The 16,524-nt window shown below is 47.6% G+C and overlaps 1 protein-coding gene across 1 annotated transcript in view; it reads right to left on the bottom strand.

The window, feature by feature from the left end:
• AKR1D1 (aldo-keto reductase family 1 member D1) overlaps positions 1 to 14,889 on the bottom strand; it is a 34,982-nt gene extending 20,093 nt beyond the window's left edge. Inside the window, exons 1-2 of the mRNA XM_055808431.1 lie at positions 14,885 to 14,889; positions 14,452 to 14,572 (exon numbers count right to left, since the gene is read on the bottom strand). Coding sequence (XP_055664406.1) covers positions 14,452 to 14,544 — 93 coding nt within the window. The 5' untranslated portion in view covers positions 14,545 to 14,572; positions 14,885 to 14,889. The remainder of the gene's footprint in view (positions 1 to 14,451; positions 14,573 to 14,884) is intronic.
• Positions 14,890 to 16,524: the final 1,635 nt, after the last annotated feature.

Below are 16,524 nucleotides of genomic sequence, written 5' to 3'. Positions count from 1 at the left end.
GTTAGTAGGATATAACAAAGATCATGGCAGCTAAAAGCCTTTCAGGCACAGTCAATGGCTAGTTTTCACTTGGGGCATGTCGGACAGTGTTACAGAAGTGCGAGGCATGAAGCAGCGACAACCTCCAACACGTTCTCTGCTTTTTCCCTGCCTGAACATGCAAGAAAGAACTTTTAGGAAGGCAGCAGGTAAAAAGCTCTGACACAGGTACTACAAGCCTGCAGTTACTGATGACAGTAACCTCAGACCTCTGCCTCAGCAATGAGCTGCATGCCAGCTGTAGACACAGTTGCAAAGCTCAGGCTGACTAGTTCAGCTTAAAGGTCTTGTGAGCTCAAGCCTAAGTGATGACTAGTTATCCAAAGGAGAAGTATATTTTACGAAATGTGATTGTGTTTTCTCTATGAAATCTGATTTTTCAAACAGTGTGACTTCTAGATTGTTTCAGCCCATTTGACATCTATCGTTCAAGTGTATAAAAGCAGAACATTTAGAGTACAGTGATACATTACCTTAATACGGATTTATTTTTTTAAGGAAAAGATGGGGCTTTCTAAAAACTTTTTTTCCATTTGTTGAAGAGCCTGAAAATGGGGTGTGGACCTGATCCTAGATTTTCCTCTCTCTTCTCTGTGCACTCTTGAGAGATTGCATGAACACAGCTCCCAGTTGTCTCCTGAAGCTGTAAACTAAACTCCACCAAGCAAGGAAATGTTGGTTATTGAGTTGCATGTTTTCTCAAACACCATGGCCAGTTTGGTCAGTAAACAAAAGCAGAAGGCATAGGTAAAGAAACATAGAGTCTTATGTATAGGGGAACAGCATAACTGCAGACTTGGGAGGAGGGTGGAATAGAGGAAAATGAGAAAGCTTGCAGTTACTGCAATTGCCTTTGGCTGAATCAGTTAAGTTAGAGCTGAACGTCTATGTATTTCTTAATCTTTTGCATGGGACTTGCATACATCTGTACAAATAATCTTGTGAAAGACTTCCATCTCAAGGAATAATTTGATTCTTTAGGGGCTTGAGGAGGCTTTTTTTGGATCAGACCTTGATTACCAATGGCTGGAGATGAGTTTACATTAAATATAAATGTTTTCATTGCACTATTTCATTTCATGTGATGTGGTATATTAATTTTGACAGATTCTGGTGTAAGGTGCTGCATATAAAAATGCAAGCAAACTTAGGGAACGCTTTTTGGAAAATCCTGCCTCTGTTGAACTGTCCCAGCTGAAGGCCTGGGACATCTGTGAGTCTGGAAACTTTATACCATATGTTTATTTTTATTCTAATGGAGAAACTATCATTTCTAGAATTTCACATATCTAATCCTTCCAAATTCTGCAGTAATGGGCTGTGGTAAACTGTACTGATGAGTTGCACAGGCTAGACATGTTGTGGTTTTGCCACTTTTTAGAAGTGTTGCTTCAAGTGTCATATCTTATTCCACTGTTTCCTGACAGACCATATTAAAGATGGGTGACTCGGATCACCACTGCTCATCCATCTTTCCATCAGAAAAGGCACAAACCCAGTTCTTTCCCCTCTACCCTGCTGCTCAGTCTGAGGTGTTTTAATCTCTTCTGTCTTTCATGGAAATAAAGTCTTTAACTAGTAGTGATCAGATCAGAGACTACCAACTGGAAACCATCTTTTACTTAAGTGCAGATAGAAGTTTGTGACATGACTTCTCCTACATTTCATGGTGTTGTATAAGGGTCGGCACTTCAATCGCAGCAGCTGATGGGGCAGTGCCTCCCAGGCTGCCTGGCCGTGGAGCAGCCACCTTTAATCTACCAGGAAAGGCAGACCTCCTTCTCCTCCTCGGTTATACTCACTACTGTATGTTATCTAAAATGTGGTTGTCTATGCTGTCTGCTCCTTTCAGGTAGGCCTTTATTCTTCCACCATTCCCAAATAAGCAGAGCTCATGATTAGAGCAGCACAAATGCCAGATGAGGTACTGAAATGTCTCCATGCTATAAACCTTTGTGCTTTGTCAGTAGTAATTGAGGATGCTTTGGCTTTAAGACAAATCTTTGCTTCTTTATTGCTTTTTATTTAAGTGTAGATAAGGGTTATGCTTGATCCTTAGCCGTAATTAATGTTTCAGCTTCTAATCAGTGTGCCCTGCAACTATGCTACTTTGATCAAGGACTGTTGCTTTAGAACTGGAATTTTATAACCACTTGTACCCTGGAAGTCAGATTTTTATCTTCAGTGCTCTTACAGTCAGTCACTAATTTGTGCCAAAAAAGTTATTAAATTTATTATATGTTTTATTATGAAATAAACTGCTTGGTTGACTAGAAACGCTCGGTCAATCACTAATAACTTCTTCAAGAACCTCTAGGTTATTTTTAAGATCATATTGTTTAAGGAAACAACACACACAGTTATTCCCTTTATCACTCAATAGCTTGTAAAGCTGCTGATTTACCACCACATATGACAGATTAAACCAGTATCCGTTTCCTTCAGGCTCCATGGTAAATAAATCTGGCAGAAGGGCAGGTGGAGCAGACTTAGATTTGCACCTTCACTAAAAAAAAAGAAGCAGCAATTTGGCCCCTTCTCCAGAGATGAAGTAGCCAACTGGCCAGTTACCACGTTTTAAGAGTCTGAAAAAGCAATGTGCTTCATCAGTTCTGCATGTCTGAAAGGGTCTGCTCTCTTTTTCCTCTGAGACCGTGAACTTTTCATTTTTTTTAATGTTTATTCCAGGCGCCTTCCATAATATCCCATGTTGTCAAAACCTATTCTCCCTACCGTAGAAAAAGTACAGCTTCAGTTTTGCTCACAGGTTGCATGTGACCAAGCTACAGGAGAATATTTTTTGTGCAGGCATACCCATGAATTTCACTGTTCCCTTTCAAGCAGAACAGGATTTGCTTAGCAGTGTTAGTGGTTGTCCTACTCATTACTGTTATTTAGTGTCACATTTCAGCTGTCCTCCAATTCTTTTGCTTTTTTTCTATAGCATCCTTTTCTGGTCAGCAATTTCTATCAGCTTTCCAGTTAATACAGAGGGATTCTGGTTACCTCCAAAGACAAAGCTGACAGGACACGTTAGCAGCAGATTGTAATCTGGGAAAACCATGTGAACAGCTACCATAGGCACTGCTTTTATAAACCTCTTAACATCACTATTGACATTTATTCTTTATTAGTGCATACAGTAAAGGAAAACAGTCTGACTCAGGCTCCCAGATTCTGATTTGCCTCATTCCACGTATGCACCAGTCTTGGCGGCATGTGGGAGCTGAGGAAGCAGCGCTTCAGGGAAGGAGCCATTTGCCTTAGTCCTGAGCACCTCACCTGGTTGGCACAACGGGATCCAGTCCCTCAGCTGGAAATAATGATCCTTGGAGGAAGAGCTTGAGGTGCTGGGAGAGACAGGGCCATCTCCTGGAAAAATCTGAATTTAGCTGCAGCTGAATTACACAAGAAATCCAAACTCTGGGCTAAGTGCTCCAGTCCTAACCTATAATTTAAGATGTGGAGCTGCTGTTTAGGAATCTGAGTCAGCTAAATACAGGAAGGAGAAAGTAGGTACATTCCTGGGCTCACAGCCTCCTTCACCAGAGCTCGGCACTTGCACACAGATTTTTATGCAAGTTTCTAGAAGCCCAATTGCTTATTTCCATTTGCCTTTTTTCTGGACAAACTGGCAGAGAGGACTGGCTTAAGATGTTAGGAACAGAGCATAGAAAACATGTGTATTGAAGGCATTACAGGAAAGTTCAGGTTGAGTTTACAAAGCCAGGATGTGAGCCACACAAGGGTACATTCTTAGAATTGTTTAATCTTGTAAAGGAGAAGCTGTACACCTCTTTCTTGGAAAATGCAACCGCCAGCACATCCCCTTTCTCGTACACAGGAAAATCTGGCTTTCTTCCCCCGGAAGCATTGGCAGCCACCATCCAGGAAGCAAAACCCAGTGAAGGGATCTCTGCAAAAGCAGGTAGAGCTGAGAGCCACCAGCTGCTGTGCCGGCCCAGAGCTTTGATTTATTGTCATGGAGTGTGCTGCCTTAGAAAGCAGAGGACAGCAAACGTGCCCAAATAAGATGGGGGGAATGGTGATGCTGCCTTGTGTCACACTGTGAATGAGCATGGGCAAGGGGTGCCTTTCTCCTCTAGCCTGATGTCCTGTCAGCGGCCTGAAGCATGAGGTTTGATTGCCTATAAAGCAGAAATTAAGATTGCATAACTGCAGATTTAGCATTACTAGAACTCCTGTGACACTTACTCTAAGATTTAGCCAAAGCTGTCATCACTAAAGCCTTATTATTGTAGCTGGCAGAGGCTGCTGGAGTTATTTTTACCACTTGATTGCAGAATCCTCAGTTTTAGGATTGCTGCAACTTCTGCCTTGATGCAAATTCACTTAATGCAAGCCTAAGCTAAAGGGTTGCTATACCTCTCTGTGAGCAGCTAGAGGATTAATGCAAACCAAGCAAACAACGTGCATGCCCGGGTCCCATGCCTGCAGTGCTAGTGGGGTCAACTGGGACAGTTTCCTGAAGAGTTGTCCTGAAGAGCTGGAGGACACAGCCAGCCAGCCAGCCCTGGAAAGCACAGCTCTAACTGGAAGGGTGGCTGCTATTAAAACACCCTTCAGACAAGAAATGTGATCCCAGGGTTGCATGACGTAGAAGGTGAAGATAAAGCACCAGCTTGTGTAACGGCAGAGGAGAAACAAAAGGTTGCCAGTAGTTCTTCTACTTCATTCCCTAGAGTTAAAGGGGAGAGGTTTCTGGCGCCAGTAGGAGTAAGTGTTTGCAAAGGCATATGTAAAACTTGGGGAATTCCACCACCTAGTTAGCTGAACCAATAAAAGTTGGCTTTGATGAAGCCTAGAGAGGCATTTTCTGCACAGTGTTTTCAAGTTTTGACAAATGTGGCCTCCTAGGTCAACCAGAGACACAACCCAGATGTTAGCTTCCTGAGTGAGCTGTAAGAACATGCTCACGCTGTTTGGAAAACTGAAGGGAATTGGTGACACATGGAGTCCACAGCCATATTTAACGTATGGAGTCAGTCAGGGTTGTTTTAGAAAATGGAGGTTTGTCTGGAAAATTGGGCTTTAAAAGTTCTAGCCAAACAGTGTATCTTTCAGTCATGTTAATTCAAATTACTCACTCGTAGGGGTTCAGCTTCTCCTCTCTTCAACAATGCCAGTGATTCCCTGTCTCATCTTCTGTAAAACAATCTTCATAACTTTTATTTACATAAGAGGGCTTTCCCTGTGGCTTTTGTTCAGGGTTGAAAATCCAGCATGTTTAGAAAGCCAGAGGAAAAGAGAAAATAATAATTTTTTGTGTGTGTCTGTCAATATTTGGCCTTGATGTTATTGCACTGGTAACAGCTAGCTTTGTAGTTTTTGGAAGAGAGGTATATTGAAACAGCTAGTGTTTGTCACTGAAGTATGTAGCTCTGGACTGGAAAAGTTCTGCTTTCTGTTTGGTTACTTTTCAAAGAAGCCCTATGACTGGTTTTGGGTAGCGCTACTGTCCTAAAAGCTTATCTGGATTAACCTGCTATTAGTTTCAGATCTGGGCTGATTAAACACAATTCTACCCTGTGCTGTAGCTCGGTGGGTGATGCTGGCATCTGATATCCACCATTTGAAAGCTGTACTGACTCCCAGACAAAGTTGTCATCTCCTAAATATCACCTTGCTCTGGTAACGTTTTCCTCTGGAGTGCTCTTGTAGTATCCAAGTCCGCGTGTGTCAGTACCGGTGTTGGGAGCCAAGTGATGCGTTGCCAGGTCGGCTGTAAGAGCCATCCCCTCTGCTTGGATTAGGCAGGCATCACTGCACAGGGCCAGGCGATTATCTGTCTGTCAGTGGTTTCATTAGTAGAAGTCCTCTGCTCTGCAAGGGGATATGTGTCTTCATCCTGGCGTAGTCTGAAAATGTTTTCACATAGCAGCTGAGATGTCAGCTTATGTTAGAGGTGCTATCTTTTTAAGAAGAGTTTTTTGAAAGCTTATAGTTTAAGCATGCTCATCGTTAGGGGGGAGTCATTAGAGCACAATTTACTCCTCAGAGCAAACAAAAAAAATACACCATTTTCCAGGACTAGCAATTTTGTGGCCATTTTGCTCAGAAGTCCTCCATAGGTTGATGAACTTTGTAGCTAGAAAGTTAGTCTTTCATTCACCCTCATCTACAAGCTTGGGCCCATCCTCATCAGGAATTTTACGCGTTGACCATTTCAGTAATTGTAGCTTTTAATCTGCCACACGTGATTAGACGCTAATTGTGTTCATAGCTGGAAACATCACGGAAGCCATTGGCACGAAGTAGAGATTAGTCATACTATCAATTTGTTTTCTATTAAGCTTCAGGATTCATAGAAATTAAGAACCACAGAGATTTCAGCAGAGAAGATACATGGAGATAAACAAGAATTCCTGCAAATTCTGCAGTGTCTTAGAGCCATAGGTTTTGTGCAAATTACCGCCATAAGAACAAAGCTTGTGTCGTCAAGAAAGTTGCATGCAAGAAACTTTCCTCCAACTTGACAGAGAGTAATAAGTCATTTTATTGAATCTAACTTTGAAATCCGACATTAATTGCTAAAGTACAGTTCTCACACCTGTTTTTTCTAATTAGATGATGTAGTTTTCCTTTTTCAATGAGGTAAAGATGCAATCTTGCATTTACACAAGCCAAAAATGTGCCATTGTATAACATGAGGTTACAGGGAGCTAGCAGGAGCTGAGGTGTCAAGAGGTGGCTGCAGACAGGGGAGGAGGGGTCAAGGCTGAACCACCAGGAAGACAAAGGGTTGAAGGCACAGCAATGTAGAAAGACTGTTCCAGTGGCAGAACAGAAAAGTTGTTTGGCAGAGGAGAAAAGACAAATGTAGGCTAAATGAACTCGGCTTTTCATAGGTGGTAAGTACACCATTAAAGCATATATGAAAGGGAAGTCTAAAATGCATCATGCAATATTAAGTTTTTAGTAGAAGTCATTGATGAAAGCAGATTTTGTCCAAGACCCTTCTGATTTAATGCATTCCTCTACTCTGTACTCTCACCTCTTTGCTATAATAAGTCTGATCAACCAAAGCAGTATCTTAAGTTTTCATCCCTCATCCTCTGGCATATTTGCCCTCTTCGTAGGAAGCAGCAGAGGTGGATTAGGACAATGATGCAGTCCAGAGCCGATGCAGTTTCTTGAACCCTCATGCAGACTCCTTCTCCTGTATCTTCTTACTCACGGTGCTTTTGATTGTGTTTCCAGCAGGCAGCTGCTCTCCTGCCTGAGAGCTGTGTTGTTTTGCTGCTGGCTAAAAGTTGATGCCTGCTACTGTGCCTCCTCAAGGCATCTGGGGACCACATACCAAGAAATCCTGCCTTTATTTGCTCTTGGCAGCTGGGTCTTGCCAGTAACTGTGACTTAATCAGGGAATAAGGAGTAAAATCTAAGAGGTGAAGCAGCAAGAGTATCACTCACCACCAGGATACAGCCACCAAAGGAAAGGCATGCCACCTGTGGTCTGTGCAAACAGAAGGACCTGAGGATGAGTCCTCTGAGCAAGAAACTAAGTCATGACTTTGTCATTGAGCAAGTTGGCTACAGATATATGGCTTCAGGATAAATATCATTCATCGTGAAGGCTAGGCTAAGAGTTTGCTAACAAGAAAGGACCCCTCCAGGATGTGTTGTAGATCGGGCACAGATCTTCTTCTGGGCTGTAGTAATATATCTCCCTCCCTTCTGCCCTTGCCTCAAGTGTACAGATCTCTGTTTGGGAGCATGGATTAAGGACATACTCAGAGGCCAAGGGAACATAAGGCCACCCTCTGAAACATCTCAGAAATCCCAACCCTGAAAGACCGCGTGTTGCTATGTGTTGGCCAGCCGTGGCTCCGCTGCTCCAAAGCACTCCCTGAAGAATTAGTGCTGTGTGAGGTAATACTGCTGCTTAAAAAGCAAAAGGCTTGAGAAAGCCAGTGGTGGTTACTGAAAGGGACTGTAAAGGGCCACAAAATGTCCTTTGGAGATGCTTGGTCAGGGGATATGGCCCAACATCTAAAAAAAAAAAATAAAAAAATATCTCATTTGGGGAACTTTCTTCACTTTTTAAGTTCAGGGCATAAATTTTTATGCCCTTTTTTATCTCCTTAGCCAAAGATGCCAGCTGAATCCCCCCAGCTCTGTTCAAATCAGGTTCCAAATAGCCTTTTTAGGGAAGAAAAAGGCAAAATATCTCCCTGGCCTACATCTGTGGTGATTTCATGTAGGTTCATAAAGATTGCTTCATTACAGAGCTAACTTCAGGCTCAGTACTTGCTGAGTTCAAACACATATTCATGTGTAGTTGTTCATGTTAAAAGGACTGTGATTATTTTCCTTATATGTTTATTTTAATAGCATATCGTGGGAAGTAAGCTAAGGCTGTAAGGACACTTGCATGTTAAGGCAGTTCCTGCTCTTGCCACTGCATCTATCTCTTTCAAGAAAAAAAATCTAGAAGCCAAGTGGGAGGTTTACCTCAGAAGGAAGGAGGAAGACAGTTGTCTGAGTCAGAGAAGGAGAAATTTGTAGTAAAAAGATCAAGAAATGGAAGTCTTTAAACTTCAGCTTTGTTGCCAGAGATCTCGGGTGTCGCTCCTTCCTGGGACTTTCAATACACAAACCATTTTGTAGCTTTGGGTCGGGCCAGGTGACTTTCTCAGCAAGTTACCTGAAATCATTGCTGTCTCCATGTGTCAGACAATGCCTGACAACCATGTGTCAGAAGGCATTGATGGCCAGAAGGAAAAACCGAGAGAATTAAATTGTGTGTAATCCCCGCCCTTACTGCAGCTCAGAGATCCAGATCACATCGGGGGGGGGGGGGGGGGATAAGTTGCTTATTACCTCTTTTGACTTAAAGGTCACTTACAGCAGCTCCAAAAGCAGGCGCCCTGCAGCAGAGGTGTGGCTTGCACTGTTAAGAGCAACTGAAGTGGTCTGTGTGCACGCATCCTTGTGCAAGCAACTTTGTGGCGTAAAGGTCCTACAAGAGCACTGTTAGGCCTGTACAACGAAAAGTTACTCTGTTCAGCTTCTAGCTTGGGTGTAAAAAGTAATTCAGGGTGCCAAAACAGTGTTTTTACTTATCCAAAACAGATTCTTTTTTTTTTACTTGGTCACTCAGATTGGATACGGGAGCCCTGGATGAACTTTTCCTCTCCCTGATTCAAACCAGCAATTTCTTCTTAAACAAAACCCAGACTGTCTGGGCACTCACAAGGGTTACTTTGTGGTAGTTAAGGATTTGGGGAAATGGGTCTCTCTCCCTCCTGGCTGGATGCCATACTGAGTCCTTCAGCATCCAAAGCTGTGGGGCTGGTGGGCAGCATGTTTTTCTGTAGGGAGAGTGCTCCTCCTGCTCCAGCCTGAGCATGTTTCTTCTTGCCTGTCTCTAGCTATCACATACCCCCACAATCATGTTATTTCCCTGGGTTGTGTGATATGAATTTAATCCCCAGAGGCAGAGAGGAGGACTGAACCTGGTTTCCCACCGCCCATGTGGATTCCCTCACCAGCAGGCTATTCAGGGAAAGGCAACTGCTACCTCCAACTGCTTTAATAATCCTTTGATTCCTCAGCTTGTACTGCCAGTGCCCAAAATGAAATGCTTTGCCATTTGTTTTGCCTGAAACTATTCCACAAAACTGCTTCCAATTTATGAATGAATTTGGCTACCTCAGAACCTCATTTTTAGCAAAGTCACAACTTGCCAAAAACCCTCACCCAGTGCTATTCTTGATCACTTTGCCCAATCTTCTGTTTCAGAAGTAGTGCCTGTGTACAGTGTGGTTGCTACAACCTTCCCTCCAAGCCCTCTCCTCCCTCAGTCAAAACAGGAAGGCAGGAGAGAAGTTGCGGCCAAGGCCCCTTGACCTTCCAGGGAGACAGTGAGTATTTATGTGGAGGCACTGGGCTGATGATCTTTGCTGTGTTGACAGGGATGAGTTATAAAGTGAAGTAGGCATAAGTGCCATTTTAACAAGGCATAGGATTTCCAGGATTTAGGAGTGATTTTAGCACCTTTCTTCTCTAAGCCTGCTTGTACCTGCACCCATCCACTTCCAGACGGGTACCAGCACCACTCCCTGGGCTGTGCTGGGAACTGAGCACCAGTGCTGGGAGGTTGCAGGAGCCCAAAGAGTTGATCTGGCTCTGCCATGGCACAAGGTGATGCTACTGGCTCATCAAGGGGGCTGTCTCCTCCACCCTCCCCTGTTAGGCTGTCCTCTCCCTCCCCCCATCTATTTAATACCCTAGAGAATTGGGTCAACGGCTTTGGGGCCCTTAGGGAGGGAAAGCTGGAAACGGCGCATCTGCTGGAGCCTTGGCAGAGCCACTCCTGCACGCACAGGGCTTTGCCAGAAGGATCCACCAAGCCAGAGAAAGGCACAATTGGCCTCAAACTTTAAAGCCATCTGGAGGGTCTCGATAGTCCAGATTCACTGCTCCTGCTGTGGTTCCCCTCCCCCAACCCATGAAGAGAGGGGATATTTGGTGAAAAGAGAACAGGGGAAGGAGTCAGTGCTGAGATTTTCAGTGTTTCATTTGCGTCCATCCTTTCTGTGAACAGCCTAATTCATACAGGTAAGAACCTAATACAACTTACGCACTTCCTTCCCTGTGTGAAGGAGAATGCAAAACCAACTTCAACACACTGAAGTCTGCACCAAAAAGTAAACTAGGCTTTTTAGTGACACAGTTATTAACTTCCCTTGAAAATAAGTATAGGAAACACCAATTAAAGCAGCAAAAAATATTTCTAAGTGCTTTTCTTGATAAACAGCCCAACTTTATCACTAATTCTATGACCCAGTGAAGACTCCTTCCTTTCTGCTAGCAGATGAGCTGATAGCAAATGGATTCATTGCACTTTCTTTCTGTGCTAGGAAAGTAAAACAAGAAGAAACCCTCAACATTGCACTAACAGTGTTTTCAGTCTTAAAGATTTAGCTGAATTCTTGCCACACTGACCTGTATTCAGTAAGAAAAGCTCCCTTACACCTAGGGGGAAAGAGCATTCAATCAAAATTAATCTCATCAAATAGAGGTTTTCCACAGTGGTCCAGCTCTGCTCCATGATGTACTTCATTGAGTCAGTAAACTTGTACCAGGGACCAAATTCTAGTCAATAGATTCGTTTTTTGTTCAGTGTTTCACAACTGGAGAAGCATGACTTATCTCCCAAAGCTGTCTTTGAGAGAACAATTAAGTTATTTAAGACAAGCAAGGCAAGCTGCTGACACATTTCAGTTCTGAAGGCACTGCTGTGCAGTGTATCCAGACAGAGTCCGAAACATGAAAGCTGGCCTCCTGCCTCTGTTTTCTTGTAACCGACTGTCAGAGAAGCAGATTTCCCTGCTCCGTGGCTAACTAGATTTGCCCAGTTTTCTTAACCAGTGAGCACATTCCTGCACTTCAGGAAGAACACTCTGGGCTCATTATGAGCTACTGGGCTATAACACGAGATTGAGAAAACAGATTTGTTTTGGACAAGCTGCTCTGACATGGAGGTGCCAGGGTGAATAATCTTTGAGGGAGAAAAAAAAATGAATAAATTGCCTCCAAGAGCAAGATGAATAATCTGACAAATGAACAGCTCTGTATTTTGTATCGAAGCACAAAATGACTAGAAGTCACAGAGATCTGACTCATGAGTAGAAATAGTGTGCTAGGGACAGCTGGCACCGTAGCTACCACCAGCTGCCTGCCCCCACCGCTGCAGAACGGGTGGCTCAGATGCTGCTTCTCAAGCAATTCAGCCACAAAAGGCTACCGCTAGGCATTTTAAAGGAAATGTGTCAGTGCTAGTTTATAGCCTCACTCCTTAAGATAAACTTCGAAACGGTCCCGAGTCGCCACTGAGCCTTTCAGCTCCCCAGGCGGGAGGAGCAGGACAGACATCCCGCCAGCATCCCGGGGGAAGCCGCGCCAGACGCACAGGGCAGCGCTCTGCGGAGCGGCTTGCTCCGGAGCGGCACTTCGCTGCCACGGCAAGGTGCTGAAAGAAGCCGCCGCCTCATCAGCACAGCAGCTTTTTTGAGATGGGCAAGCTTTAAGCCGTGACCTATTTAGAAGTCCTGCCCCATCACCAACCAGCAGCTGCAAACAGTTCTGCAACAAATCCCCGGCACCCTGCTACCGCGCTTCCCCAGCTGCCCTCCGTGGCAAGTTCCCTGACTCAAATACGCGATCGTAATCCTAGCGTAAAGCTTCAGCCCAGCTCCTCCAGATAAACTTACAGTGTTTCACCCGGTCTCCTGCGAAAACGAGACTTTCGCAAGCGCCTCATCAGAGGGAAAGCGCTGCTTTCTCTGCCTCTTCTCAGCTCCCCCTCCCACCCGTAACTTTCTGTCACGTTTACCATATAGAAAGAGAAAGACAGCTCAGAAAACCAAACTCCTACAAACGCGGGGGGAGGGAGTATGGGTGGTTGGGTATGTGCACCCATCCCCGCTGAGGGTGCAGTTACACGGTAGCTTTAATGGCTCTAAATTGGAGTTGCCATAGCAATGTCCTGCCTGCAACATCCTGTCCTGTCGGGTGTCCTGTCCCCCAACCGTCCCCCCTCCGCCTTTTGTCACCAGACAACAAAGGAGGTACACGCGAAAAGCAAAAAGCCGCTACCTGGGGCTAATCAGGCTGAAAACCAGCTCTGCCTAAAAATAATTCATTTTGGCTGGTAGAGCTCCATGCAGAGGCTCGCTATCCGCCTCGACCCGCAGCAGTGCGGAGGAGGCAGCAGGATTTTGCAGGACGGAGAGAGAAGCAGAACTGTTTGTGGTGATTTTGGGACATTTGAATTTCTGCAGAACGAACTCTTATCAGGGTTATGGCATTGCCCAGAAGCTGCCTCCTAAACCTGCCTCCCCTCAGCTCCGGCAGGTCACTTGCCCTGAGCTCCCTGCCCGAGCCTGGCTAATGCCTCGGGCCAGGGCTCGCCCGGGCTGCAGGCAGGGAGCGCCTCTTCTGCCGGCAGTCCCATTTTTCTCAGTTTAAAGCTACCGTAAAATTGCAACTCGAGGGTTGAGGGCACGATACACAAGTCTGAAAAGAGGCGCTTCAAGTTTGCTCAGATATTTTGTCACTGAATTATGCAACGTTCTGCTTTGCTACATTAAAACTCCTGTTGGAAAGCTTAATTTTGTTTCACTAACGGTTATTCAAGGAACGCACTAGCTGAAAATACCTCCAGAAACTCTAGTGATGTGAGGGACGGTGCCCAGCCTCTGAAGTTGCAGATTCCCATCCGTTCTTCCCACATAAGCCAGCTGTTAATCAGGGAGATCCGCAGCCCTGGGGATTTCTTAGACCCTTTCTGCATCACTCCCGCACTGCTTGCAGCAGTGTTCACTGAAGATTTTCTTCGGCACTGTTGTTAACGTACCGTAGTACAATTAATAGCTGTTAAACTGCTTAAATTAAGAGTTTTCTTCAAAAAGGTATTTTTAAATACCTTGTGGTATGTGGAGCCATACACACAATATTGCATCTCAACTCGGACACTATTATACAAGAAGGGTTCTGGCCACAGTATCTCTTCCTACTCTTCAAAGGAGGAAAAAACCCCAACCAACCAACACAAAACAAACAAACAAAAAAACCCACAGACCAAAACCTGCTGGAAGGTCAGGCGGTTTAGGAGAGCGATAAGACAGCAGCTAGCGAGCTGGCTCTGCGCTCCCGGGTGTGCAGAGGGAAGAAGCATCAGGTGTGCTCCCACAGCCTCGGCGCAGCCGAGTCAGCGGCAGACAGACGAGATGCCTGCCCGGGACACGCAAAACCGAAGGATGCAGAATATTTGAGAGCGGTTTGGCCGCTGGCAGTCAGCTGTGGGAGCCGCAGGAATCAGGATGCAGGAATCTGGGTCTTTGTTTCAGGAACATTCCTTGGAATGTGTCGGGGCCAGCTGCAAGACGGTCCGAAATCCCCCATCCCATCTGCGTTCAGCGCGGGGGGCGGCGGGGCCGGCCCGGGGCACCCGGCGCCACCGTCCCCCCGGCTCCGGGCTTCTCGGGACCGAGGGCTCCGGGCCGCCCTGCCAGGGACCCGGTCTCGCTGGCCCCCACATCCCCTCCCGGTGACTGCAGCGGCCCCAGGGATTGCACCGTCCCGGCCTCCAGCCCCCGGGGCAGCGGCAGAACCGCTCCCGGCCCCGCGCCCCCCGCCCGCCAGCGCGGCGCGGGAGCAGCACCCGGGGGGTCTGCGTGTTTCCCACCTTTTTCTCCTCTGCGCGCCGCCCGTGCTGCTCGGGGAGCTCGGGCTTGTAACTTTGCACGGGGAGCGGAGCAAAGAAAGGAACAGCCGGGAGGCGGGAATAGGCGGGTAGCCCCGGGTCGGGGGGTCTGCAGCGAGGGGTGGCCGTCACCTGCCCCCGCCAGCGGAGCGGGGGCGTCCCGGCGCCCCCGGACTTACTTTCTGGGGGTCGGCGTAGGTGCCCAGCCCCAACAGCGGGATGCTGTTGCCGTCGCTCAGCGGGACGCGGTGGCTCTCCGCTGTCAGGTTCATAGTGCCGGCAGGTAGGGCCGCCCCGAGCAGCCGCTCCGCAAGCCAACCGGCACCCACCGACCGACCGGACCGACGGCGCCTCCGCAGCGGCCGAGGTACGAGCCGCCCGCTCCCGCCGCCGGGCAGCGCCTTTTGGGGGGCTGAGCGGAGCCACGTGTGCCCGCGGCGGCCCTGCACCGCGCCCCGCCGCGCCCCGCCCCGCCCCGCCCCGGCCCCGCGGCCACCGGCGCCCCGCGCCCGGCCCCCCGCGCGACGGCTGCCCCGGGGGAAACAGGGCGGGCCCGGGGGCGCCCGGCGTCCTGCGGGGCTGGGGGGCCCTGCCCGCTGCCGCGGAGCCCCCGCGGGGCCGCCCTGCCCGCAGCTGCCAGCGAGGGGTCCAGCCCCCGCCGGCCGGGGTGACTGCCCTGCCCTGCCCTCCCCTCCGCAGGGCACGGGCTTCCCACGCTTTGGGGGGGCAGGTCTGGGGACTTTTCCCACAGGAGCGTAAAAACCTCTTTCTAAACCTGCAAATTCGGGGTTACCAACGAGTCCTCCGGGGATAGTTTCCACCTCCCTGCCCCAAGGCTGCAGGCTGCCGGCTGGAAACCACTGCCGTGGGGGCGAGGAAGGAATGAAGAAAATCCCAGACGGGAGAGCGGTGAGCAGTTCCTCCGCCTCAGCTCGAGTCCCACATTACAGTGAACGTGCTCCCAAGTTCCTCACTGTCTGGTTCTGCTCCGCTGTGGAAAAAAATGCCTGTGTTTCCTACCCCTGACACCCCAGAAAGGGTCGAAGAATGCCCGTTGTGAAATTCAACCCACTGCTCTTACTGCCCCTTCCGCCCCTGAGGGCTGTGCCCTTACACCGCTCTGCAGGGAGGTGCCCTGCCCCGAGCCAGCTGCTTTGGGTCCCGCAGCCCTGTCTACGCTGAGTTCTCCCCGTTTGATTTTGAAGTGTACGGTCTTACATGCCTTCCTAGATCAACCTGAAATTAAGCTCTCAGAGGACATTATTCCTCAGCCACAACCATGTTCTTTGCTTGGCAGATTATTTTATCTCCTCTAATATGCAAATTAGGTTTCTGTGCATGGTTATAGTTCAGCAGGTTGCACAATTCCAAGAGGGGCTAATGGATCTGTTGTGATAAGTTATCTTTGCAGGGTTCTTGAAATCAATAGGTGTGCGCTATTTGCATTTGGTGAAAGGGTTAGTGGCAGTTAAGGCTGGGGACCTACCTGGAGAATAAGCTCCCTACCAAGGGACCCTTGTAGTGTTACAGATTAGATACCTGCAAGGGTCCCCAGTGGAGGTGGAAAAATTGCCACTTTTACTGGTAGGGATGTGCCAAGCAGCTCATGACTAAGCGCAAGCCCACTTGATCCCTGCCCAAAAATTACTAGATAGCTGGGACAGCCCGTGGGACAAAGGTAGCATGCTGTGGTGTAAAATGCTCCTTGGAAAGTGGCACGAACGTGGCTGAAGCTTTCCTGACAGCCCAAGCTCTATGTAAACAACACAATGCAAAGAACTAGCTGTAAGGTGACTGGGTTCTCATCTCAGGGAGGGAAGCTGGGGCAAACTACAGCTTGGCTGTAGTTACTGTGGGCAGCCCAGGCCGCATCTGCATGCCATTGTAAGCTGTGGGTACCTGCGGGTACAGGTGTTTACATGTGACAATAAGGAAGGGAAACCAGTGTCCTCCTCCATGCCTCCCTTTTGTTCCCATGTAGCTGGCTACCATTTTCTTGCTACAGGAGAAGCTCTTATTTCCTCTCTTCGTGCCAGCCGTGCCTAAGCACACTCTGGCTGGTTTTAGTAGGACAGGTCGATGCCAGCGTGTAGAATGGAGTGCTGCATCTCTGAGCCATAGCCCTTGTTCTGCAGTATTTCCAGCAGAGCAGCAAAAGCATGGAAAGGGATGGAAATGGGCTGAGTAGAGAAGATGTGGCAGAGGGCATTGAGACACCTCACTGTTTTCAGCCCTGTCCTAGAACCCGTGAA

The sequence above is a fragment of the Falco peregrinus genome, chromosome 6 (genome assembly GCF_023634155.1).
Source record: "Falco peregrinus isolate bFalPer1 chromosome 6, bFalPer1.pri, whole genome shotgun sequence".
NCBI classification, from domain to species: Eukaryota; Metazoa; Chordata; class Aves; order Falconiformes; family Falconidae; genus Falco; species Falco peregrinus.
The sequence above is the reverse complement of the archived record's forward strand: the minus strand, read 5'-3'. Positions and strand labels throughout refer to the sequence as shown.